Source organism: Candoia aspera, chromosome 15 (assembly GCF_035149785.1).
Source record: "Candoia aspera isolate rCanAsp1 chromosome 15, rCanAsp1.hap2, whole genome shotgun sequence".
Classification (NCBI taxonomy): domain Eukaryota; kingdom Metazoa; phylum Chordata; class Lepidosauria; order Squamata; family Boidae; genus Candoia; species Candoia aspera.
In genome coordinates, this window is record NC_086167.1 from 7015588 (window position 1) to 7040396 (window position 24809).

General features: G+C 44.8%; 2 protein-coding genes across 3 annotated transcripts in view; one reads left to right on the top strand and one right to left on the bottom strand.

Moving 5' to 3' along the window:
* The window catches only part of TPCN1 (two pore segment channel 1), a 42755-nt gene extending 36672 nt beyond the window's left edge, over positions 1-6083 (top strand). For both annotated transcript variants that reach the window (XM_063315963.1, XM_063315964.1), the window contains exons 26-27: positions 1556-1636; positions 2435-6083. In XM_063315963.1, the coding sequence (XP_063172033.1) occupies positions 1556-1636; positions 2435-2557 (204 nt within the window). In that variant the 3' untranslated portion in view covers positions 2558-6083. The remainder of the gene's footprint in view (positions 1-1555; positions 1637-2434) is intronic.
* Positions 6084-10569: 4486 nt separating this feature from the next.
* The window catches only part of SLC8B1 (solute carrier family 8 member B1), a 32465-nt gene continuing 18225 nt past the window's right edge, over positions 10570-24809 (bottom strand). The window contains exons 11-16 of the mRNA XM_063315523.1: positions 21990-22131; positions 21261-21382; positions 18925-19078; positions 17452-17532; positions 15529-15593; positions 10570-13483 (exon numbers count right to left, since the gene is read on the bottom strand). Coding sequence (XP_063171593.1) covers positions 13286-13483; positions 15529-15593; positions 17452-17532; positions 18925-19078; positions 21261-21382; positions 21990-22131 — 762 coding nt within the window. The 3' untranslated portion in view covers positions 10570-13285. The remainder of the gene's footprint in view (positions 13484-15528; positions 15594-17451; positions 17533-18924; positions 19079-21260; positions 21383-21989; positions 22132-24809) is intronic.

The window sequence follows — 24809 nt, forward strand, 5'->3', positions numbered from 1 at the left end:
AGCAGCTGTTGTGATGCTGACCGGATTGTCTTTTTCTTGATTGGTAGAGGAGGAAAAAGAAGATCCCAGTCAGGGATGCTTTTAGGTTGGACTCAGAAATTTCAGTGATCCTGAACTAGCACCAGGGAGACCTGGGTTCTAGTTCCTGTTCAACCACAGAAGCTCCCTGGAGGACTTTGATCCAGTCCCTGCATTTCAGCTCAAGAACCAGGGTAGTCCAGTAGTGAAGATGCTGGACTAGGAGTGGGGAGACCCAAGTTCTCATCTTTCCTTGGGTGTGGAAGCTCCCTGGATGACTTTGGGAGACAGTCCCTCCCTCTCAGCCTGAGAACCTGTGTGGAGTAGTGATGAAGGTGTTAGTTGATCGATGTCGGCCTCCCAGGGTAAACCAGATAGAAGTCTCAACCAGATGAGCTAATTCTACTTTATTGTAAAGCTACATTGACAGAATCTTGCAAGTCTGAAAGTAGAATCCTCCCCCTACCACTTCCTTTACAGCCCGAGAAACTAGGGAGGGTCCCTCCTGAGCCTCTTGACCCACCCGCTATCCCGCTGCAGGCTAAGCTGTCTCTTATCTGACCATTCCTAGGCAGCATCTTTTGTCCCAAGTCTTTCCCACATACCATCACAGAAATTCACTGGATGACTGGGCCAGTCCCTCTGTCTCTTAGCTCAAGAGCCAGGGTGAGGCAGTGGGAAAGATGCTGGACTAGGAGTGGGGAGACCCAGCCCCCCCTCAGCAGTGAAGGCTCACTTGAGGACTTTAGGGCCCTTGAGGACTGAGGGCAAGAGCCAGGGTGGTCCAGTGATGAAGGTGCTGGACTAGAAGTAGGGAACCCCCAAGTTCTAGTCCCTACTAAGCCACCGAAGCTCCTTGGAGGAGTTTTGGTCCATTCCTCTCTCAGCCCAAGAGCCAGGGTGGTCCAGTGGAGAAGGTGCTGGACTAGGAATGGGGAGACCCAGGTTCTGGTCCCTCCTCAGTCACAGAAGCTCCCAGACTTTGGACTAATCTCTCCCGCTCAGCCCAACCTGCCTCACAGGGTTGTTTCTTGGGGGAAAATTGGAGGAAGGACTGCTCTGTATGCTGCCTTGAACTCCTGAAGGACAGGCAGAAATCTAATGAATAAGTAGTGCACCTTCTGAGAGGTCTCACAACCAAGAACACATTCCTGTACAATCAACGTTAGCGGTATAAGAACCTTACCTTCTGTATGATGTTCACATTCAACAGGGCACACAGTTTTCCTCCTGGACCCACTTCTGTGGAAAAGGAAAAAAATTGGGAGAAAGGAAAATGATCTGCAGCTCCCTCTAAAATCAAAAGAAAGAGAAACGCCCCCGTGTAAATCCCTCTGTGCCTTTAGCAGCATCTGCCCTGATGTGGCAAGCTGCCAGTGAGTTGGACTCATTGGCAACCATAATTCCCAGCTAACACAGCCCCAAAGACACGAGGTTGGGGACAGCTGGTCAGAACATAAAATAGGGTAGTCTTCCCATCTAGCTGAGATGAGGTCTCCTTCTTCCTCTCACCATTTGTTGTCTTCTGCTGCTTTAGCAAACCTCCATGCTGTTCTTGGGCCGGCGGTCGAGGACCAAAAGTGACTTAAGTATGAAAATGTATGAGGAAGAGATACAGGTAGGTTGGTGAGACCTGCAGAGGTTGTACATATGGTGTTCCTTGGTTTTCAATGGCATAGAGATGTCTTGGGCAGTAATTTTATGGTGGATAACTGAAGAACAGCCTATGCAGAGGATCGGCAACTTGATGTCCATGGGTACCAATATGGCCACATGCATTGTCCTGGACCTTATGGGTTTCCTGCTTCCCTTGACTTTATTTATTTTTAGATTCTTTCAGTCTAGGGCAAACAAGATAATGGCCATATCTCCTGCTGCGTCAGGAGGTTTTAATAATAACACGATTGGTCTCCAGCTTCCGGTTTGGTCAACTCTGCAACTCCTACATTGGGATCCAGATCAAAACTCAACTAACCCTTTCACAAAAAGAGGAGCAAAACCCTCTGTTGCGGTACTGTAGCTAAAAAGTTGACAGTGGGAATGTGGCACCTGCCTAGGTTGCACCCAAACCAAATGTGTTGCCTGAAGTCAACGGTTGCTGTGTGTAGATCATGTTTCTGCTTTACTGTTTTGCGTGAGCCAAGCCAGGGGTGAAGATGGGTGGACCCAGTCAAACCTTGTCTTCCTTAACCTTTCTCAGAGTTGTTCACAATAAAGAAAATGAAGTTGTCTGTGCAACTTCTTGCTTCTCTGATGTGTGGAAGGAAAGGTTGCTATTTATCTGATTCCTGGCTTTGCCTGCATAAAAATTTTGGGGTCTGCCTGATATCATGGATCCTGCTCTGTTTTCCCTGGGTGGGCGTTCTACCTTGGATGGCTGTGGATTAGCGTAATGACACCAGTCTTCCGTTCTCAGGAATGGTATGAAGAGTATTCCAGGAGAGAAGAACGGCAGCTTCCTTGGCACGAAGATGATGAATTGCTCAACCAGGCCTTTCACCCTCCTGGCCTCCGGCAGCGTTCGCAAACAATCATCTAAGCTTTGCTTCTCGAAAACAGGTTCTCCTATGCATTCAGCCTGGGCTTGGCGACACAGTGGCAACTACCAGCCTCCCCTCAATCAGATTTTTTTTTGTTAATGTCCCTAACCTCTTGAGACTTCAAGCCAGGATGCTGACATCTTGTGAGAAGTTGACCATTTTTTATTATTATTATTATTATTATTATTATTATTATTATTATTATTATTATTATTATTTTAAATTTAAGCCTTTTCCTTTCTTTTGGCATCTGCATTACTGCATGGGGGCATCTGGAGGGACTCTTGACCTTGCAGTAATGTTGCGATGCAGGACTAATGCACAGTCCTGCCTGGCCAAAGGACAGCTGGACTTTCTTTTGGAGAAAACCTGTGGGTTTTGTTCTTGTGGCTGCTGTGTTCTTTTGCAGACCAGTTGCTGTGTGAGAACTGTCAGATGCACTGGCCCAGAGGGCTGGGATCTGGCCCGTTTGCGAGCAAAGATGTCAAGCGGGATTAAGTATCGGGTGTACATCTCAGCATGTGCCTCGTGTATCTTTCTTCAGGCACTTCTTCTGATGGGCTGGAAATGGCAGAAAAGCTGGCCAAGTCCCCTAGATTGCTCTCTCTGCATTCGTAATGCACTAAGTACAGTTGGGTGAAGTAGTATATCCCACACTTATTTTCCCCACCCTTTGTAGCTCATCAGCAACTACAAAGACTGCTAGTGCTCCAGTGATTGCTTGCCAGGTTTTACCAAAATGTAGCAAGGGTCTTTGGCATGTAACAGGACCTAGGGCCAACTTGGGCTCAGAGTATCTTCCTAATGGAAATGGATTCCTGGTTCAGCGAGAGCCTGAATGTGCATAAGACTCTTTCGCGCTCACGTGCTCACAGACGTTACCCTATGTTAGCATCGTGATTCTTTCACTTTCTGGGATCTGGAAACCTGAAATGGTACCTTCCTGGAGCCATTAACAGTTACAGCCCAGAAGGCAACCCTGCCAATAGGCATTGTATTAAATCCTGAAGCCGCCCTGCCTAATAGGTGTACTAAAGCAATAATTCTTCGGCAGAAAATACAAATGCGATCCAGGGATTGGTGTCCGTCAGGTTTTGTTGCTGATTCTCTCCTGTAGGAAGTCCTTAGTCTGTTTCCAGGCTTTGGGGCTCCTGGAAAGCCTCTTCCTCACAAGAGGAACAAACAAGTGGATTTATATATGTTTTTATCTTTTGATTTGGAATAGGAACCTTGGCAACGCGCAATGCTTGTCTTAAAATACGAAGAAGCATTACGCTCATCCAGGTCTGTCTCTGGCTATTACTTTAACCTGGATGGCAAATTAGCGGGGGTAATCTTCCTTGGCAACTTATAAGCAGAAAAAACTAGGGTTTTTTTTTTCTTTTTCCCTTGTCCCTTCTGTACTTAGGATCGCAAGCCTAGGACAACTAGCAAACTTTGCTTTCTTGTGTCTGCTAACTCTCTGGCATGGCATTACCTAGTTAAAAACAGCAGGTGTGTTTCCATGCTAAATGGACAACTAGAGAAGGGTTGGCTCTGAATAAGCTAAGCTATTTTCCACTTGTTGGAGAGAGGAATGGCTCATCTTAACTCAAAGCCAGTCTCCAAAAAGGGGATGGGTTTGAAATAAGCAGTCACCAGAAGTGAAACTTTCCCGGCCTTGCTTACTCCGTGCTGGTACCTCCCAATGTCCTGAGTTACATTAATGGCCAGGGAAGATTGTAGTTGTAGTCTAACATCACCGGAGGACACCAAGTTGAGGAAATGAAAGTTCCTGCACCCGTGATCACTGATGTTCTTTCTTGTTTTCTTCCTAAGAAGAATGAGGATATTTTGTAAGGTAGATATCCACAATTTAGATGACCTCCGGGTGTATAGACTTCAACTCCCAGAATCCCCAGTGCCTGCCATGCTATAGGACAACTCTGGGAGTTTAAGTCCACCCAGCTGGAGTTTATCCAGATTGAAGAAGGTTGCCTTAAGGTCCTTAGAAGAGAGAAGGGGCATCTTAAGAAAAATACTGTAGGTTCAACAGGGCATTAGTGTTGTCAGTTCAGGGAAGGTCTTCCTTCCTGCTACATCAATCAGGTTTGTTATTCCTTTAAAAAAGGAGTAGGTTTGCAAAGCTGAACAGATGGGATGTTTTCTAGTGGCAATTCATTAGGGATATGCTGTGTTTTGGCTCCGAAGCAAAAACGGAATTTCAGAATGGGTAGGGACATCCAGATCACGCCTGTCTATATATGTGAAAGAGGTGACTTTTCCGGGGTTGCAGAATAATTGCATCTTCCCTGGGAAATAGAAATTTAAATGAGGGAGGCGCTGTGTATGTATATGCATACTCAAAGCATCTTACTGTACCCCATCAGCCCTTTCTAACACACAGTTTTCCTGGGAAATTTTTCCTGAGATTGTGTGGTGGTGGTGGTGGTGGTGGTGCCAGGAAAGGCACAGCTTCTTTAAGGAGGTGCTGACGCGTGCAGGACGCCCGACAACTCTGAAGCATGCTTTCAGCTTTGGATCTGAAGCACCGCAAAGCCTTGCAGTAGGTTCTCAGTTTAGTATTTTTTTAAACAGGAGCCCGGGTAAGACTTACCTTACTTACCGACCGTTTTGGTGGTGTCACTGAGCAGAAATGAATGCTGACCGCCTTTACGATTTGGATTTGTTTTGCTTGCCAGTCAATGACCCAAACCTGGTGTGCACGTGGGGCACATTTTGCACACTGTGCACACCCAGGCTAGTTGACAGGAGCCTGCTTGGCACCATCTAGCCCATCTTTTGCACAGTTCTTTGATCATCGTCCATAGCTAAGCAGGTTGTCAAAACCTAGAACAGTGTTTCTCAACCTTGGCAACTTTAAGATGGGTGGACTTCAATCCCCAGAAGCTATGCTGGCTGAGGAATTCTGGGAGTTGAAGTCCACCCATCTTAAAGTTGCCAAGGTTGAGAAATGCTGACCTAGAGCAATGCCTTTTTTAGTTAGCATCAATCAAGATTTGAAGCTTAATTCCATTATTCAAATAGTAGTTTCTGCTAACTGGAAGAATAGTTATAGCCAGTCTGGATGCACTACAGGAAAGTCACAAATCAGCATAAAATATTCACTTTATCAGCCTGGACAGTAAACAGTGGACTATAGTTTCAATTTTCCTTATTCCACATGGCGTTAGAGATGCTGGCAACTTAATCCCAGGCATTTGTAGAATAGACTTTTTTTTTTGATGTTTTTGTTATTTTTGTTCTTGTTTATTTTTGTTCTCGTTTATTAAATAAGCTAAAAATAATTTCAGAAATTTCTTTCTTCTGAGTATCTTGGAAGGAAAACAAACTTGGAAAGAATGCAGGGATTTATTCCTTCCTAAATACCCTTCTCTGCTCTTAACTCCAAAGACAATCATTCATAGGGGATGAAACACATGATGGGTTTTGGATACTGGGAAATTTGTATAGCCATTATAACAATGTCTGAAGCAGTATTATATAGATGTTTACAGCACATTTAATAAACCTTTTTAAACCTTTTTCCTTTCTGCATCTCCCTTTTTATATCTGAAATATATGGATATAGAAAAAACTGAGCTGACGATCTGGTTGCACCTGTATCTAGAGGGATCTGGGTTCATTGATACATGCATTGGTAATCTGATGGCTGGAGTGCTACAGAATGCTCTCCGTAGGGTAGCCCTTGAAGATGTTCTGAAAACTGCAAAGGGCATCTCTGGGTGATGTTATATTACCCCTTTCCAACATTAGTTCAAGATGTGCACTTTGGGGGGTAAAGCTGTGTGTGGCTTAGGCTCACATGACCACAGGACTGCTTGCTTACTGTCCACCTATCCATTCAGAGCCTCAGTAAGTCCTGCCAGATGTGTGTAACATAAAAAGCAAATTTGGTTTTTCCCCCTAGGGCCCATCCTGTAGACAGTCTGAGCAGAGGCAGGCCTCCCTGTAGTTTACAAAGGGGAATAAAACCTACCTTTTTACCCAGCCGTTTAGATTATTTTGAGATTTTCAGCATTTAGTTTTAATATTAGTTTTGGGTTTAACATAATTTCAGATCTTCCTCTCTATCATCCATCTCTATTATTATCTCGTATTTTTCTAAGCTGCCCCAAATCATTTATATCGTATTTTTGTAAGCTCCCCCAAATCATTTAGGTGGTCAGCATATACATCTACCTACCTACCTACCATCCATCCATCCATCTCATCTATATCCATATCCATATCCATATCCATATCTATATATAATCAATCTATCGTATCTTTCGTATTTTTGTAAGCTCCCCCAAATCATTTAGGTGGTCAGCATATACCTCTAATGTAGAAACTGGCTCTCTCCACAGAAGCATGCAGATGTCACGCATGGTTTTTCTTATGACTGTGTATGCCATTTGCCTCTTCCTGCACAGATGGGGAGTTATTTATGAAGGTTTCTTACATCCCCTAGATGCTGATGAGCTGCAGCTGCCAGTATCCCACCCACCAGCCGTGCTGGCTGGGGGCTGCTGGCCATGCTGCTTCTGCCTCTCTTAGCTTTCTGCAGGCTTGCAACTAACCCAACACCAAGAAACTAGTGTATTGTGTGAAATCCCCCAAAATTGAGTCAATTGGATAAGCCAGGCCTTCAGTAGGTACGTCATGGCACATGCAGCAAGTGTGTGATGCTCAGGAGAGGGCAAGGAGCATTATGTTTTCAGAAACGGGGAGGCAGGCAGGCAGGCTGCCTGATTAACTTCTTGCATCCGAAAAATGCAAGATCTGATGCTTCAACCTGCAGATCTTTGAGTCTCCCTGGAAAAGTTTTCGGCAATATGATGTTCAGAGAAAAAACCTTGACGACTTTTTCAGGACAACTGATGCAGCCAAAACAAGGAAACATGGAGGCTTAGCAATATAAATAGCTGCAAATGACAGCTAATAAATAAATACCAGTTCCAGTTCATAGTTGGAAAGTGAGATTTAACCATTCCACCCCATTCGTAATGCAAAATACATTCTCCTTCCAGCCCACCCAACCCTTAGGATACAGAGAAAGCAGCTATTTTATGATCCAAGGAGATTCCTACATCGATTGTGACAAAAGAAAAAGTCAAGAAACTTGTTTCACACAAACCTGTGCACACAGCACGAACGAGTCCTGTAATTGATCGATGCTCTTTATTAGTTAAATGAACGGAAGTCGTCATACACCAGAGTGGGATGGGTAAGTCACAGCGCTTAAGCTCTTGCTGAGGTAGATCATTAAACACAGAAAAAGCCCATCAGCAGTGAAATGTATTTACAGAGATGAGAAAGGATCCAGACCTGGGGCACCATCCCTTAATTTCAGTCTGCCACCAGCTCACTTGGCTTCCTTTATCCTTGGAAAAAAGAATGTTAGCCATAAGGTGCTTGCCATTCCTTTATCAGGTTGGTTTTTGAGCAACAAAACAACCGCCAAAAGAGGACTCTCTTCAGTTGACCACGTTGGGAGCAGAAAAGGAAGTGAAACAGGCTGGGCATGCTTCAGAAATGATTTGGAAGACATTAGACCTTGTACAAGGCCAGCGTGTTTCTGCCTGGAAAAAAAAACCCTGAAAAAGATGAAGTTAAAAAAAAAAGCGATGTTCTCATGAGCTCTGAAGCATGTGCGTGTCTATGTCTGTCTGTGTATAAACATACACATTAAGCACTTCTGAGTCATTTCCAAAACATGCACAACCTCATAAAATGTCTGAAGAGAACAAGATTGGAAATGAAAGTTCTCACAAATGCAGCTTGTTTTCTCCTGTGCTAGCCTTCCCTGCTAGATGAACTTCAGCCTAGAGCAGTATTACTCAAGCCTGGCAACTTTAAGAGGTGTGGACTTCAACTCCCAGAATTCCCCAGCCTGTTGAAGTCTACAACTCTTAAAGTGGCCAAGTTTGAAAAACAGTGATCTAGAGTTTGGGCCCCAGCCTTAAATTTTCTCTTAGGCCTTATAGCATACCGTAGATACACTAAAGCAGTGTTTTTCAACTGTAGCTGTTTTAAGAGGTGTGGACTTCAACTCCCAGAATTCCCCAGCCTGTTGAAGTCTACAACTCTTAAAGTGGCCAAGTTTGAAAAACAGTGATCTAGAGTTTGGGCCCCAGCCTTAAATTTTCTCTTAGGCCTTATAGCATACCGTAGATACACTAAAGCAGTGTTTTTCAACTGTAGCTGTTTTAAGAGGTGTGGACTTCAACTCCCAGAATTCCCCAGCCTGTTGAAGTCTACAACTCTTAAAGTGGCCAAGTTTGAAAAACAGTGATCTAGAGTTTGGGCCCCAGCCTTAAATTTTCTCTTAAGCCTTATAGAATACTGTAGATACACTAAAGCAGTGTTTTTCAACCGTAGCCCTTTTAAGAGGTGTGGACTTCAACTCCCAGAATACCCCAGCCAGCATTCTGGGAATTGAAGTCCACACCTCTTAAAAGGGCTAAGGCTGAGAAACACTGCTCTAAGAATACATAAATAAAGGTTCAGTATCTGCTAAACCTGGATGGGGTATAGCCGTACTGGAGACAAATTTGAAGCTGTGGCTAATGAGAACTTCTTCCCTAGACAAAACTTGGGATTAACCATTTGCTTATGTGTGTCCCTTCACGTTAACCTTGATTTCGGGTGATTGTGGACAATTCCCTAGAATTTTCTTGGCAACTTTTTTTTGGAAGTGGTTTGCCGTTGCCACCTTCTTCCTAGAGCTGAGAGAGGGCGACTGGCCCAAAGTAACCAGCTGGGTCTGCGACCAAGGCATGACCAACACAGAGTCTCCCAGTTTCCAGCCTGGTGCCTTTAGCCACTACACCAAACTGGCATTCCAGTTTGCTAAAAAATTGATTGTTTTGCTTAGTGATGCTAAAAATAAACCTGTGATGCTGCAGCCACAGCTATGGAGGGAAACGCTTGAAAACGAACCCTTCCGAAAATGGATCTAAATGCATTTTCCAGGAACTAAGTTCACAGAATGCAGAACAAAATATTCTGAATAAGCATGTGTAGGGTTGCACATGTTCTATTCTGGCTCAGATGGAAGAAGTGAATCATCACTTGGACTTTATGCCATAAAGCCACATCATGGACAGTTCTTAAAACTGGCAACTGCCATCCACAGTTCTTGTATGTGGGAAAGACCTTGGGAGACTGGGCCAAGAGGCACTGCCTAGGGAATGGTCAGATAAGAGAGAGCATAGCCTGCAGCTGGACAGTGGGTGGGGCAAGAGGCTCAGAAGGGACCCTCCCTAGTTTTTCAGATTGATGTCAGTCTTACTAGGTAGACCAGACGGGGAACATGACCAGATGAGCTAATTGTACTTTACTGTAAAGCTACATTAACAGAATCTTGCAAGTCTGAAAGTACAATTGTCCCCCATCTCCTTTTGCAGCCCGAGAAACTAGGGAGGGTCTCTTCCGAGCCTCTTGCCCCATCCACTATCCAGCTGAGAGCTATGCTGTCTCTTATCTGAGCATTCCCTTGCAGCATCTCTTTGTCCCATCTCCCAAGGTCTTTCCCACATACCATTATATCACCCTCCCCTTCAGACTCATCCCCCCCATCTCCTTTACAGCCCGAGAACCTAGGGAGGGTCCCTTCTGAGCCTCTTGCCCCACCCACTATCCAGCTGCAGGCTAAGCTGTCTCTTATCTGACCATTCCCTAGGCAACATTTCTTGGCCCACTCCCCCAAGGTCTTCCCCACATACCATTACTGTCCTCTATCAAGCTCTTTCCTATTCCCTTTGTCATCTCCAAACGTAGCAGTCCGCAAGTCCCATCAACTCTGGCTAACTAGCAAGGGCAGGGCCAGATTTAGACCTAGCGAGGCCGTACTCAATGGGAAGAGGTAGAGGGTCCACTTAGCAAGTGCTAATAGAGAATAAGATGGTGTCACGATTGAACTAGGCAAGAATACCACCATGATCCAGAACAAACTTGTGATGGGGTACAGAAAGGCCACCTTTGAGTAGAAGGTGTGAATGCCTGTAGAAATAAATCATAATAAGGGTCATGTGAGCCATACAGGAAGGCTTGATTTATGTGGACTTTCCTATATGAAATTATAATAAAACTGTCACAATTTTTTAAAAAAAAAAAAACTTTGAGAGGTTCATTCAAGACTCTGAAGTCCTAAAGTGTAACCTGCTTAGCTTATGCTCTGAACATGGCCACTGGGAAACATTTCTCAATTGCTCATAAGATTGAATTGTCCAAGGAGGGGACATAGGCAAGGTTTTTTGAGCAAGAGTCCTGTTTTGATCTGCTCTCAAGGGAAGACATGGTCTGAGCAAGTTCACCAACAAGGCTACGCAAGGCTTCCGGTTTGCTGTTGCCCAACGGGGAGGCCAAATCTTTGTGATCTTCCCTCAGATTTATTTATTTATTTATTATTCATATTTAGCCACCGCCCATCTCCCCCAGAAGAGGGACTCTGGGCAGTTTACAATAAAATTCCCCATAAAACATAAACATTAAAATCACATAAAACAATTATAATAAAACCCAATAAATAAATAAATAAAATGGTCAGGTGGTCAAGTAGTGGCTGAGAAAGAACCCTGTTGCACTTGCTGACATGCAGATTGTGAAGCAAGTCCTACTCAGCCACCTCCCAGCAGCTGCTTAAACCATATCTGCCCAAGGTCAACACCCGGCCCATGCAACGGATGACTCAGCCGAATGTAAATCCACCAGCTGTGGGTGACAGAAAGCCAGAGGATCAGTTAAATGCCCATTTTTGCTTCATAGTTAGTGCAGCAAAAAACAGGAAGTCGAGAAGAACATGTTAAGCCTTGGTGCACAGCTGGATGGGCACATCAGGCTGAATGGAACCGTTGTTAGCTGTGCAAGCATGTCAGAGTGCAAAGGTCCCAGAATGTTTTACTGACTTACTAACTCATTACTGACTTAGCAGAGAGAAAGACAAGAAGAATGGAAAAGAATTGTTCAGCTAGTACGATTCTGCAAATAACCCCGTTTTTGAGTGCATATGGAGAAATATCTTTGCTCGTATTAAATATGTATCATATTTGCTCACCCAGCACAACAACAGAAGGAGAAAGAGGAAATGGGACGAATAAAATAAACTTCTTTCAAAGGCAGCAGAAAAATCGGGAGGGAAGAGGAACCAAGAACTACAAAAAAATTGCTCATAAATGTAGCATGCTTGCAATGCGTTTTGCATCCAAAGACCCTTCTTTTGCCTTATTCTGATTACAGATAATCCTCCCTTAACAACCACAATTGGGACCGCAATTTCGGTTGCTAAGCGAAGAGGTCATTAAGCAAATCTGACCCAATTTTACTATCTTTTTTGCAGCAGTCATTAAGTGAATCAATGCACTAGTTAAGCAAACCATGTGGTCATTAAGCGAATCATGCGGTTCCCATTGATTTTGCTTGCCAGAAGCAGGCTGGGAAGGAAGGTCGAAAATGGTGATCACGTGACCACAGGATGCTGCAACGGTCATAAATGCGAACCGGTTGCCAAGCACCCAAATCATGATCACATGACCCCAGGGACGCTACGACAGTCATAAGCATGAGAACCGGTTGTCAGTCAGTTTTTTTGGCATCATCATAAGTCTGAACCATCACTAAACAAATGGTCATTAAGTGAGGACTACCTGTAACATGTTTGGGAGGATTTCCAGATCTGCCTTCAGAGACAACGAAAGATGTCCTTTCTTTGTCTCACGGGCTTGCAAAATATATCCCTTTTGTATATCCCTTTTAAAAAATGCTGGCTGTGTTCGCACATCATGCTTTCCCTGGTCAGTTACAAACCTAGCTGTTTAATTTGTCCATCATCCCAATCTTACTTAGTTTTAATCCTGGTTGTGTAGCTTAGTGTCTTGGATAAACCCAGTCAATTTAGTTGATTTGCAGGTCAGTGTAACATCCAAGCCTTAAAAAGTGGGTTAATGCAATAAGGTAAAGCATGCTCGCGAACACACCCAAGCTATCAGTTTTTCATAGGCTGTTGGCACATTATTCCAGCCATCCTTCCACTTCAGTTTTGCTACATATCCATACAGCAGCAGGTCTACAAATGTGCCACATGATCCATGTGGATGGATCATGCCGTTTTGTACCTAAATGTCAACATTCACATTCCCATCGCTGGAAGGACAGTTTTCTTCTGTGCTTTTTCTTGACAAAACTCTCGACAGCCAAAAGCAGGACAGGGGCAAAACGTTAAGACGGCAGGCACAACCCACGATTGAAGTCTCACCCGTTTTATAAGGCCATGAAGACACCCTTGCTAATAACCAGTGGTCACAACTGATGAAGAATTCAGTGGATGCATTAAAGCCTCAATCCAGGAACTGAAAAATACTTCTAATAAAATTCATTTCTTAAAAAAGGACACCTTAAAAAAAAGCACTGCTATCTAAACGGGTTTCCCTTAGAAAAGCTAACACTGATTGGTAGACAAACCGTGTCTCAAGTATCCCGTAATCCTGATTTGGTCCTAAAATCCCCAAATCACATAAAAGGCCCTGAAATGGCTGGACTGATGCAAGACTGTCACAACGCCCCAGCCGCTGTCCAGTTTCCACTGATTGTCCTTCTCTCAGTGGCCACCAGCAAATCTGGCTACCAGGCTCTATGTAGAACTTGCCAGCAAGTCTTTGTCTCAGAAGGCACCCTCTTCAAGTGAGGATCGAGCGCAGGTCCAACCTTTGGTGATGGAGGTGAGGTCTTAAGATGAGATGCCTCGTCTAGACGGTGGAAATTCGGATCACCCTGAACTCCGTCAGCAGTGCAATTGTTAAGAACACCAGGTAGTACGCAATGAGGCAGCAGCCATAGGCCTGTCCAAGGCGGAAGCACTGGGCAGGTACGGAAAGGAAAGAAATGACAAGGCTGAGGCCGAGGGCTCCTGCTAGAATCCATACCAAGAGGCCATCTGACTCTAGCTGCAAAGGAAGAGAGAAAGTGGAGAGTAAGCTCTTTGCCCAGAGAGAGCAAGAACCTCAAGGTTGATCTAGCTGACCCTTCTGCAGTGTGCAGCAAAGCCAATTAAATCACCACTGAGAGGTGGCTGTCCAAAGATGGAGAACCCACAGCATCCGTAAGTACAGGTAGTCCTCGCTTACCAATGCTAATTGGGACTGGGAACTCCGCCGCTAAGCGACGCAGTCGTAACATGAACGCAGCGACTTACAACAGCGGTCCCGGTTGCCGTCGTTGGGCAAACCTTGTGTGGTGGCAGCATCCTGCAGTCACGTGATCGCCATTTGCGACTTCCTGCCAGCTTCCTTGTTGACTTTGCTTGTTGGAAGGCGGCAGGGAAGGTCGCAAATGGCGATCACATGACCACGGGGATGCTGCAATGGCCGTAACCGCGAGGACCCGTCATAAATACCTCTCATTCAGTGCTGCTGTAACTTGAAATGGTTGCTGAACAAGTGGATGTTAAACACACAACTACCTGTACACTGTTCCAGTCTTGTACGGGTCTTATCATCAGGAAGTTTATATTTAAGTGGAATCTAGCTAGCTGCAAACTATACTCATTATTTCTGGTCCTAGTTTCTGTGGTAAAGGAGTTCCTAATCGTCTTCCCTATGACCCCCTTTTATGCACTTGAACACTGATATCATGTTTCCAACCATCCCCCCAATCCCTTTGTCAGACGGAACATCCCAAGTTCCTTCAACCTGTCTTCATAAGGGCATGTCCTCAATGTCCTGTATCCTATATGTCACCCTTCTGTAGACCTTCTCTAACCTGTCAGTGTCCTTCTGGAAACGAGGTGCTGAGGACTGTACACCATACTTCAGGTGTGGTCTACCAGTGGAAGGTGACTGGGGAATGAAGACTTCATTTTTTTTTTGGCCCAAGGCTTCTTCTAAAACAGCCCAGAACTGCAGTAGCCTTTCTAGTAGCTGTCTCACACTGCTGTCTCATGTTCCACTTAGGAGACATTTCTTAGGGCCAACGTAAAACAAATAAGGAAAGAAGTTTGACCAGGTAACCAGTTAGCAGGATGGAGAGGTGGATCCCTTCAATGGAGGTCTTCAAGCAAAGTTGGACAGGCATCTTCTGGGGACACACTATCTTTTCTGCATTGATCAGGGGGCTTGAACTGGAGGACATCTAAGGACGCTTCTCACTTCCAAGTCTCTCTCCATCACTCCCCCAAACTGTGATTACACTTTCTCAAGAGATGCCAAATTGCAAGGATCCCACATGGTAAGAAACAAAATACATATAGTCCCTTGGCCTTCCTGAAAGCAATGCTCTTAATGCACCTTTTTCCTCCTCGTTCTAATGCAGTCTCTCTCCAACCAACGTCTTGAAAGCAAGACCTTCTGCACGCTTTTCATTCCCTATTCAAGGGACTGGTTCCCCGCTCAGTGCAACCCTAACAATATCAAGCAAAATGAAACACCACAGAGAAGAACCTGGCATTCAGAAGTTGCAGTGAAACTAGGAACTTAACAGTAATGATCCCCGGGCCAATTAAAACTCATAAAAAGGTAAGGAAAGTGATGGACTTGGTCTAGCATCAAAAGATGGCTTATGCCATGAAGATGTTTTCTCCATCACTTACCTGTCTGGCCTGCCCATGGCAGGGAAACCAGGAGAAGACACACACACCCTTTAAAAATGATCCATGTGCTCAAACTGGAGCCCTGCCTCTCAATCCCCAATGCCCCATTCAGATTTGAGCAGATGGATCAGTTCCCAGTAGGGAACAGCACTCTGCACATCCCCAATTGCCTCTTCAGAACGTCGATTGCAACCAAGGGTGTGCCTTAGAGTCAGCTGCCTTCCGACTGCAGCAGCTCACCAGCTCTTCGGCAGGAAAAAAATTGCCCATCGAAGGCTGCTCTTCCGGCTTGCCAGATGGTTTTATTTCCAGCAGTTTCTCTTCTGCTTTCCCCACCAGAAGAGCAGGGAGGGAATAAAGGAAGCAAATAAACAAAATATGCAAAACGGAGATGGATGCTCATACCCTGACAACTAATTTGCCGCTTGTCATCTGCAAAAGGCAGCCCAGCCCGATTCCAACAAGCATATCTGTGAGTGAGTTCAGGAGAAAAGATTCTGCCAGGAAGAGTAATCCATTCAGGGGGGGTTGAGAGCTTTCCTAACTGGATCTGCTGGGTGCGCATTCACCCAAGGAACGGCAGCACATTGGAAATGCCAGCTTCTCTCTAAGAGTGGAAACATCATTTCCCTTAGCAGCACCACTAGGGAGTTTTACAGGCTATGTAACAGCCAGTTCTTTGAGATGATGATTAGAAAAGGGGTGGATGGACTTTAGACTAGGAGGGAATTGAATTTACAGGTAGTCCTCGATTTATGACCATTCGTTTAATGACTGTTCAAAGTTATGACAGTGCTGAGAAAAGTGACTTATGACCGGTCCTGGCACTTACGACCATCGCATTATCCCCATGGTCACGTGATCAAAATTCGGGTGCTTGACAATCAGCATGTACTTTTAATGGTTGCAGCATCCTGGGGTCATGTGATCACCATTTGTGACCTTTCCAGGGGGCTTCTGACAAGCAAAGCCAATGGGAGAAGCCGGATTCGCTTAACGACCATGGCAATAAAAGGTCATAAAACTGGGCGCAACTCACTTAGCAACCGTGTCGCTTAGTGACAGAAGTTCCAGTCCCAATTGTGGTCGTAAGTCGAGGACTACCTGTATTGTATTTTTTCAAACAACTGCAATCCTCCAGCTGTGAGATTGATGAAAAGTTCTGGCTGGATTAGAAACATGCAAAATTCTGGCTTTGGCCATGGAATGATTCACCTGCAAAGGTAACATTTTGGGCAGGAAGGTTTGATATAAATCAAAGAGACAACAACAACGTTGTACTCAAATTTGCCTATTTTTCCCAAAAATTTTCTTCCCTTGCACAGGAGGGATTTGTTTTCCTATTTTTTTCTCCAGGTTGCTGGGAATTGTTTTCCAATTTCTCTTGGGGGTGTTTTGGAGCTGACCAATTGCTGCAGATGGTAGAGGGGGGTTTTGCTAATTTTTTTGCAACCTCTCGCAACCTTCTGCAACCACCTTGCACTGCATAAGTGCAGGCCCGCTGCATTCCACCCTGGGGAAGGTCACATTTTCTTCTCCTTTCTTTAAAAAAAAAAGGTTTCAGAAGAACATCTTTCACCAAGCCAAAGGAGAACAGGTTGGAAAAACAATGCAGGATTTTTTTTTTCTCTGCATGGTGCTATGTGCAAACTCTATTGATACCCAGTTTGTAAGAGATGAGAAATCGTACTCAGAAATTTAAAACTGGCCAGAGCAAGTTGTACCAAATCCGTTTGACAGAAAAAAGGACGGGATCATTAATGTGCAATTAGCACCCAACTATTTGAGCACTCCCCCCGCTCCAATTTTTAGTTATTAGGAGTCACTCTGGAAGTCAAAACCCTTTTGTGATCATATCACCCATACCCGGAACTGCCTTCCAGGCATCTTACAACAGACAAATGCAGGATGGGAGAGCTTTCTTAATGACTATTTATCAAGGAGCTACAATGGAGCTGCTGGATTCAGAGGCAAAATACTGCAAATAAGATTTGTAAGACAGGTAACGGGGAATGTTGCTGCCTTGGAACATGAAGATGGATCAGACTGATCCTTGGTGTGACCCAGGTGGTCTCTTTTTATACAAAGGGTAGAGAGAAAGATATGTTTTCCTGTCCTGAGGTCAAGCAGCAGAGCCAAATGCAAAAAACTTTCCCCAACTTGATAGTCTCTAGACACGCCAGAGCAACTAGTCCATTAATACATCCGGAAGTGAGGGAATCAGTCTTGGCAAAGCTTTTAATGCAAACTCTAAGAAGACTCATCCGTTCCACTGCTGGAGGGGGTTGAACAGACCAATTCCCCATCTACAAAATCATAAAAGGATACTGAAGATAATACCCCCAAAACAGGCTGAAAAAGCCATCCGAGGGTAGCCCTGGCGCGCCATGGTGAGGTCGGAGAACGTGTCTGTTGGGGGAAGGAGGAGAAGACAGACTCAGCACAGAGCATTCACCTCCCGAAGAAAGATCTGGTGTTGGAAGGATTTTTGTTTCTGAACAGCTTTGCACAAAACCTGCCGGTCTATACCATCGGTCCCTTAGCCCTGATTAGCTAGGTCTGCAAAACGTGGCTGGCTTAAACCAGCCACCTGAGGGCTTAATGGGATGTTTAAAATGGGGTCAGATGTAACTTGTATGTATGCATGTATGTGAAGAGAGAGAGAAAGGATAACAATACAATGGAGATGTAAGGGAGGGAGGGAGGGAGGGAAGGAGAAAGGGAGGGAGGGAGGGGAGAGGAAAGGAAAGGAAGAAGGGAGGGAGGGAGGGGGAAAGAAGGGAGGGAGGGGGAAAGGAGGGAGGGAAGGAGAGGGGGAGAGGAGGGAGGGGGAGAGGAAGGAAAGAAGGGAGGGAGGGAGGGAGGGGGAAAGGAGGGAGGGGGGAGGAAAGGAAGAAGGGAGGGAGGGAGGGGGAAAGAAGGGAGGGAGGGGGAAAGGAGGGAGGGAAGGAGAGAGGGGGAGAGGAGGGAGGGAGGGAGTCACTAAGTAATCAGCTCAAAACCAAAATCTTTATTATACAGCAAATACTTTGATGTAATTTGCAGCTTTTTTGCTTTTTGTTTTCATGTTACACTCAATGCCAGATGAAAAAGTATGCTTGTGATATTGACATAAATTGTAATTAATATTGATAGAATACTTTTCCTGCTTTCTCTATTTCCAACACTCTAAGTTATCTAAATAATAGAATGCCAATGATTTTCAATTAATACTGTATAAATATCACCGTATAGAAACAATACAGTGTATTAAGATTTTTAACAACAGAAGAAAAAGAAAAAAGAAAACGCTAAAGAAAGAAAAGAAGGGGGGCCATTCTCCTGGGCATCGCATGCAGGAGAAGACAAGTAACGCCATGTGTTTCATGGCATCGTCGTGCAAACGGCGTAATTCACATCATCTGCACATGGAGTCATCATGGTCTCTCCAGAGGCCTATGGCCCATCTTTGCTCTGGTCAAGATTCAGTTAACTCAGTTTCCACCCCTTCGATTCAAACCCTGTGGAGCAGACTCAGTTGACCCAAGTTAACTGTCTTACACGCTGGTGCTGAGCATAGCATAAAATTGAAGAACAAAAATGCTGCAAATGACATCACAGTATTGATTGTGTGATAAAGATTTGGATTTTGAGCCGATCGCTTAGCATTAAGATCTTCTTATTCAGCAGCATTGAGCCAGCTGCTAATTTTCCTTCGACCTACCCTACATCAGAGGGGGTGTTAAAAAGCAAAGCCAGCAGATGAAGGTGATGTAATAGATCATAGCTGGAGGCAAGCATAAGACGGCGTGCTCTACTCACCCCCAATGCTGTTTCCCCAGGCCAGCAGCGTCAACCCCAAGACCGTGTTGCTTAGGCGGAAGACAATGCCTAACGTCTGCAGGATGTTAACCACTTCGGTGGCCGCTGCGTTGATCCACATGGCACTGACAAAGAACCCCAGAAAGGCAAAAAGCTGTTGCCACAGGGAAGAAAAAGAAGAGCAGGAAAAGAGTGCAATGAATTCACACTTCCCATTAAACCAGGGTTTTGTTTTAGCATTGCCTATTGAATCAGCTGGAGTCAATCTCGCAGTCAAGCAAAATAACTGCAGTTCTTCCTCTCCCCTTCCTCCCTCTCTCCTTTCCCTTCCCTTCCTCCCTTTCCCCTCCCTCCCTCCTTCCCTCCCTCCTTCCTTCCTCTCTCTCTTTCCACCCTTCCTTCTTTCCTTCCTCTCTCCCTTTCCTCCCTCCCTTTTCCCTCCTTCCCTCCCTCCTTCCTTCTCCTTCCACTCTTCCTTCTTTCCTTCCTCTCCCCTTCCTCTCCCTTTCCTCCCTCTCTCCCTTCCCTCCCTCCCTTTCCCCTCCCTCCTGCCTTCCTCTCTCCTTCCACCCTTCCTTCTTTCCTTTTTTCCTTCATCTCCCCTTCCTCCCTCTCTGCCTTCCCTTCCTCCCTTTCTCTCCCCTCCCTCCCTCCTTCCTCTCTCTCCTTCCACCCTTCCTTTCCTTTTTTCCTTCCTCTCCCCTCCCTCCCTTCCTCTCCCCTCCTTCCCTTTCTCTCCCCTCCCTCCCTCCCTCCCTCCCAACTTCCTTCCTTCCTTCCTTCCTCTCCTTCCACCCTTCCTTCTTTCCTTTTTTCCTTCATCTTCCCTTCCTCCCTCTCTGCCTTCCCTTCCTCCCTTTCTCTCCCCTCCCTCCTTCCTTCCTCTCTCTCCTTCCACCCTTCCTTTCCTTTTTTTCTTCCTTCCCTTTCTCTCCCCTCCCTCCCTCCTTCCTTCCTTCCTTCCTTCCTTCCTTCCTTCCTTCCTTCCACCCTTCCTTCTTTCCTTCCTCTCCCCTTCCCTCCCTCCCTCTCATTTAAAGCTGTTTTTTTCTTGGCCCCTCCGGAGATTGGCTTGACTTTGGAGGGACATAAAAACAAAATCAACAGAAACTGCACAAGAAATCATGTCCCTGCCCCTGTAAGCATGCATCGCTCTAAGCCACAGCTGCAAGGAACCAAGCCAACAGGAAACAGTGGTTCACAGGGGCACCATGCCAACCAACAATACACGCATTTAAGAACACACATTATGCCTTACTACAGCTTTTCCTAACCTAGGCACCCTCCATATAGCATGGCTATAGCTGAGGATTCTGGGAGCTGAAGTCCACATATCTGGATTGAGAAAGGTTCCCTTAGGGGATCCTGGACTTAATCCAGGTGTTTACACAATCTCTCCTCTTGTTGCATTCACATTTTTGAAGAGGCTGGACAACTTGGCCAGAGCCTAACTAAGAGATGAGGGAGGAACAGCTGGATACACAATGTTTCAGTCTGAACTACTTTGAATTCCAAACATCTCATTTTGGGCCAGAAAAAGAAATAACATGTTTTGAGCAGAGTAGAAGTGTCCCAAACTCAAAACAGAGCTGTTTTGGGCTGAAGACAAATGCTCAAAACTGCCCATTTTGCATTTCAAATGGGATCTTTGCGTTTGAGATGCTTCCATTCGAAATGTTTTACACGCTCTGGGGCTGAGGACCAGAAAAGGAACTTGGAAGGTAGCATTTACACAGACAAGCAAAAAGCAAATTGTTGAGTTCTCAGTTTCTCCCCAGAAGCAAATATTTGTATTACACATAGAGTCCATTTCAAGATCAAGGGACTCCAAATATTTTGCAATAGGGAGCAGTCACTGTAGCAAACCACTGTTAGGAAAGTTCCTTTATTTTCCCATTAAGCTGGGAGGGAGGAAGAGTTGATGTGATCATCTGCTAACTAAAAAAAAAGTCATCTTTGCAAATAAAAAGTCCAGTTTGTCCAGAGTGAGTCGTCTTGGAAGAATAATTAAATGCACCTGGAGAGTCACTGGGTCTCCATTTCTGGTTCCATCCTTTGACACATCCAACACATCCATGGATGCTTACATTGGGGAAGGGTGGACCAGCCAGTGGCAAGACCTGGTTCCCACATCAATTGTGGTCAGCTAGTTTTGGCCTTACAAGTTTGTGGGAACCCAGCTGTGATGGTTTGTACATCAGGGTTTCTGGAGTGGGGGAATTGTTTGGCAATTCCAGAAGCTGAAGACACCTGGTGGGGGAACGTCTAGACTGAGTTTCACAAGACAGGATTCCAACCACATCTGTGGTGCTCACAGCTCTTTCCCCAAGACTCACAAAGTAGTACTGGGGTGGTTCTTCATTTCTTGTGGTGCAAAAGACAGCTGCAGCCAGCGTAGCCCCAGCCAAGACCACGAGACCCCAAATTGGGAAGACCCCCTGGATCTTGTAGAGACCATCTGCAATAAAAACACAGCCTTTGTTTTACCCCTCTTAAACCAACTCTCGTGCCCATTCATTGCCATCCACTGTAAAAAGGAGGGCATCTGGAGAATAAGAACGTTTTATAAAGCATTTCCACATCACGTATGCCACTCAAGAACCAAGTTTCTCTGCGGGCGTGGAACATATCCAGAACATAGCAAGCTGTCTTCTAGAAGATGAAATTGTAATGCCAACTAGCAGTGGCTGCTTATCAGCCCTTTGAGGAATGCCAGGTTGAGAAACACCACAAGGATTCCAGGAATGCTAGCTGGAGGGTATATTTACAAAATCTTGAAACCCTACCAGAGATTCTGTCTATCCCATCTTATACGTCATAAATTTAAGATAATTTTGAGTGTCTCTTTCCTACTTTCCCCAATTCATCTCAAAACTCCTTTCTATTGAGATTTCAGTTTCCTGCCCTCACACCTGTAATGTGCCCCTTCTAACTGGGAATATTGGGAAGGGAAATGGGGACTATTTATACACAAAGGGGTGCTCAAGATTAAGAGAAGTCACGGCTAGCTGTTAGCCATCTTTCTGATATATAGCACAGTTTGGAGAGGAAAGATGGAAACTTACAGGTTCCAGATTTCAGGATGAGGATGCAGGTGAGTGGGCCAGTGATCAGGTGCAGACAATTCAGCGGCCGCCTCCAGTTTTGACCCTCCTGGTCAAGATCGACAATTGGTACTGTCAGTAAAAGGACCACTTCCACAGGAATCTGTGGAGAGAAGCTGCTATCCTCAGGTCACCCAAAATGAAGATTGTTCTGCATTTGTTCTGCAGAGGACTGTTTGAGTTGAGGAGACACAGGGGGGTGCTGCTGATGCTCAGGTATGTTTGCAAGAATTCATCAGAAAGAAAGAGAGAAAGAGAATCAGTGGGGGTGGGGTGCATTGCTTCTTTCCTGCTCAAGAGCTGCGTCTGACTTGGAATGACATTCCAGGCCGGCACTCAACTCAACTCAAGTACTCTTAAAGATCTTGATCAGGGTCACCAACCAGCATTTTGTCATTTTTGTCAAAGGCTTACAGATTTCAAGTTGATACACACAACATTTTCTAGATGATGGGTAGTAATTAAAGGGTCAAACTAAAATGCATGATTAAATACAAGTAGTAGAAGACAAAAAGTCAAATGCTTAATATAAAACTCGTTTGTGAATAAAATACTGAGATGCTGAAACACTAAATGAATACTGTAGGTCTATGCTTATGTATGCAGACTTGTTAGCAGAAATGGCAAAACTGGTCAGGGATAAAACATTAAGTACTTCTATAAAAGGCTGGAAACCTTTTATGGACTTCTTGCTGAAAACGGAAAAAAATGAAATGGTGATTTGTGGATTTGCCAATTGAAAAAGGGGTTGAATATGGGACAGGAGGGATTTCTGTAATGTAATCCGAATGGGGGAAGAGGGGTAATAACTTTATTTGTAAATGCTGCAAAGAAGATCAGAAGTCCTTCCTTCCTTCCATCCATCCCTTTCTTCACTTTTTCTTTTACCTTTTTTTCTTTCTCTTACTTTTCTGTACATACTTTCATGCTTATCTTTTCTCTATGTAAAATTACGAACTAGACTTCTAATGGTTCAGGAAATTACACGTTGCCTTCCTAATGGAGAACATTCTTTTACACACTCCAGGTAAATATATTAGCTGTCCCAAAGATAGAGATGGGCTTATTGGGGAGGAGGAAAAAATCTGGAAGCTCTTCCTAGTTAGATGTCTTCACACTGCATCAGGCTACAATTTCGGTTGTTGCAGTGGTGCCTTCCATACCCTTCCATCTCTCACAAAGAGGCCTTAAAAAGTGCTCTTCACTTATGAAATGTCACTGCTCCTTACGTTGCAGTTGGTATCACCAAACTGGCTGCTTTATCACCACAAGAGATGTGAAGTGGTCACAGCTCTGTCTGTAGCATTACACATTGGAAACCACAAGGGTGTGAAACCAGAGGGTCTGGACTGCATTTATTAACAAGAAGTGGGACACTATCGTTTTGTGTGCATGTTCACACACCGTCCTGTATCCCTAATGTACAGAATGTGTTTTTTTCTAGCAGGAAGAGGAAGTCATGGGTTGTTTTGGCTTAAAAGATAATAAAAGTAAAACCCATCAATCTAGTGCTGTCAGAAACTTGCTTGCTTGCTTTACAGAGTTCAACAGGAAGAGCTCTCTAAATGTCTATGCAACAGAAACAACGGAGGGCTGGAATGAAAACAGATGGAGAGAAACAGAGAAGAACCCAAATTTCCCCCTTAGTTTCATTATGGGCAATTTGGAGATGCTAACTGAAGCGTTTTTAAGCAAAAAATATATAGCTGGGCTCACACTACATATGACATTAGACTACAGTGGGGCTGATTACTTTCATAGAATCACAGAATGTAAGGGTTGGAAGGCAATTTGAAGATCATTCAGCCTCTCTCTACCCAGTCCAGGTTCCACTATTATAGCATCCTTGACAGATGGCCCTCCAGTTTAAATATCTCCCATGAAGAAGAATCTACCACCTCCAAGTCACTCTCTTCTCTTGTTGAACATCTTAGGGCTAGAAATTTTTCCTAGCATCCAACCTACATCTTCCTGTCATTTAAACCCCTAATTTCTTGTCTTCTGGAATGCCTCTGAAGAATTCTGCCGCATGATAGCCCTTCAGGTGTTTGAAGATAGCTCCCATATTCTCCTCTCCTCTCCTGGCTACACATACCCACCCACCTCCAATCATTCTTCAGAAGATTTTCCTTCCCACTTCAGTTCTCCTCTGGACACATCCTACTTCGTCACCGTCCTTCCTAAAAAGGGGCACCCAGAATCAGATGCCATATTCTAGGTGTGGTCTGAATACAGAGGAACAATTCTCTTAAACTTGACAGTATAGTTCTGTTGATGTAGCCTAGGATAGTGTTTGTGTTGTGTTACGTTTTTTGGTGACTATATCATGCTGTTGGCACACGTCCAGCTTGTGATCCACTAAGACCCTCAGATCCTTTTTGCATGTTGTGGTTCAACGCATCATGGGGATGAGCCACTGGCCTAGGATGTTGTTTGGACCAGGCTGTAATATTAAGCAATAACTTGATAGATTTTGTAGGCATAGTCCACTGGGTCTAATGCAGTGTTTCTCAACCTTAGCCACTTTAAGATGTGTGGACTTCCACTCCCAGAATTCCCCAGCCAGCTTAAAGGTGCTAAGGTTGAGTATCACTGGTCCAATGTGTTGTGCTGAATGTAGCGCTGAGATTCAATGAACAGCTCCATCATCTGTTAGAGAACTCTTCTGCCTCCTAAGGTTCTTAATTTTGGACCACATCCCAAGAGGATTCTGGGGCTTGGTCCAACACAAAGGAAGTGTACCAAGGTTGAAGACTGCTGGGTTAGAGGGCAGCCAACAGA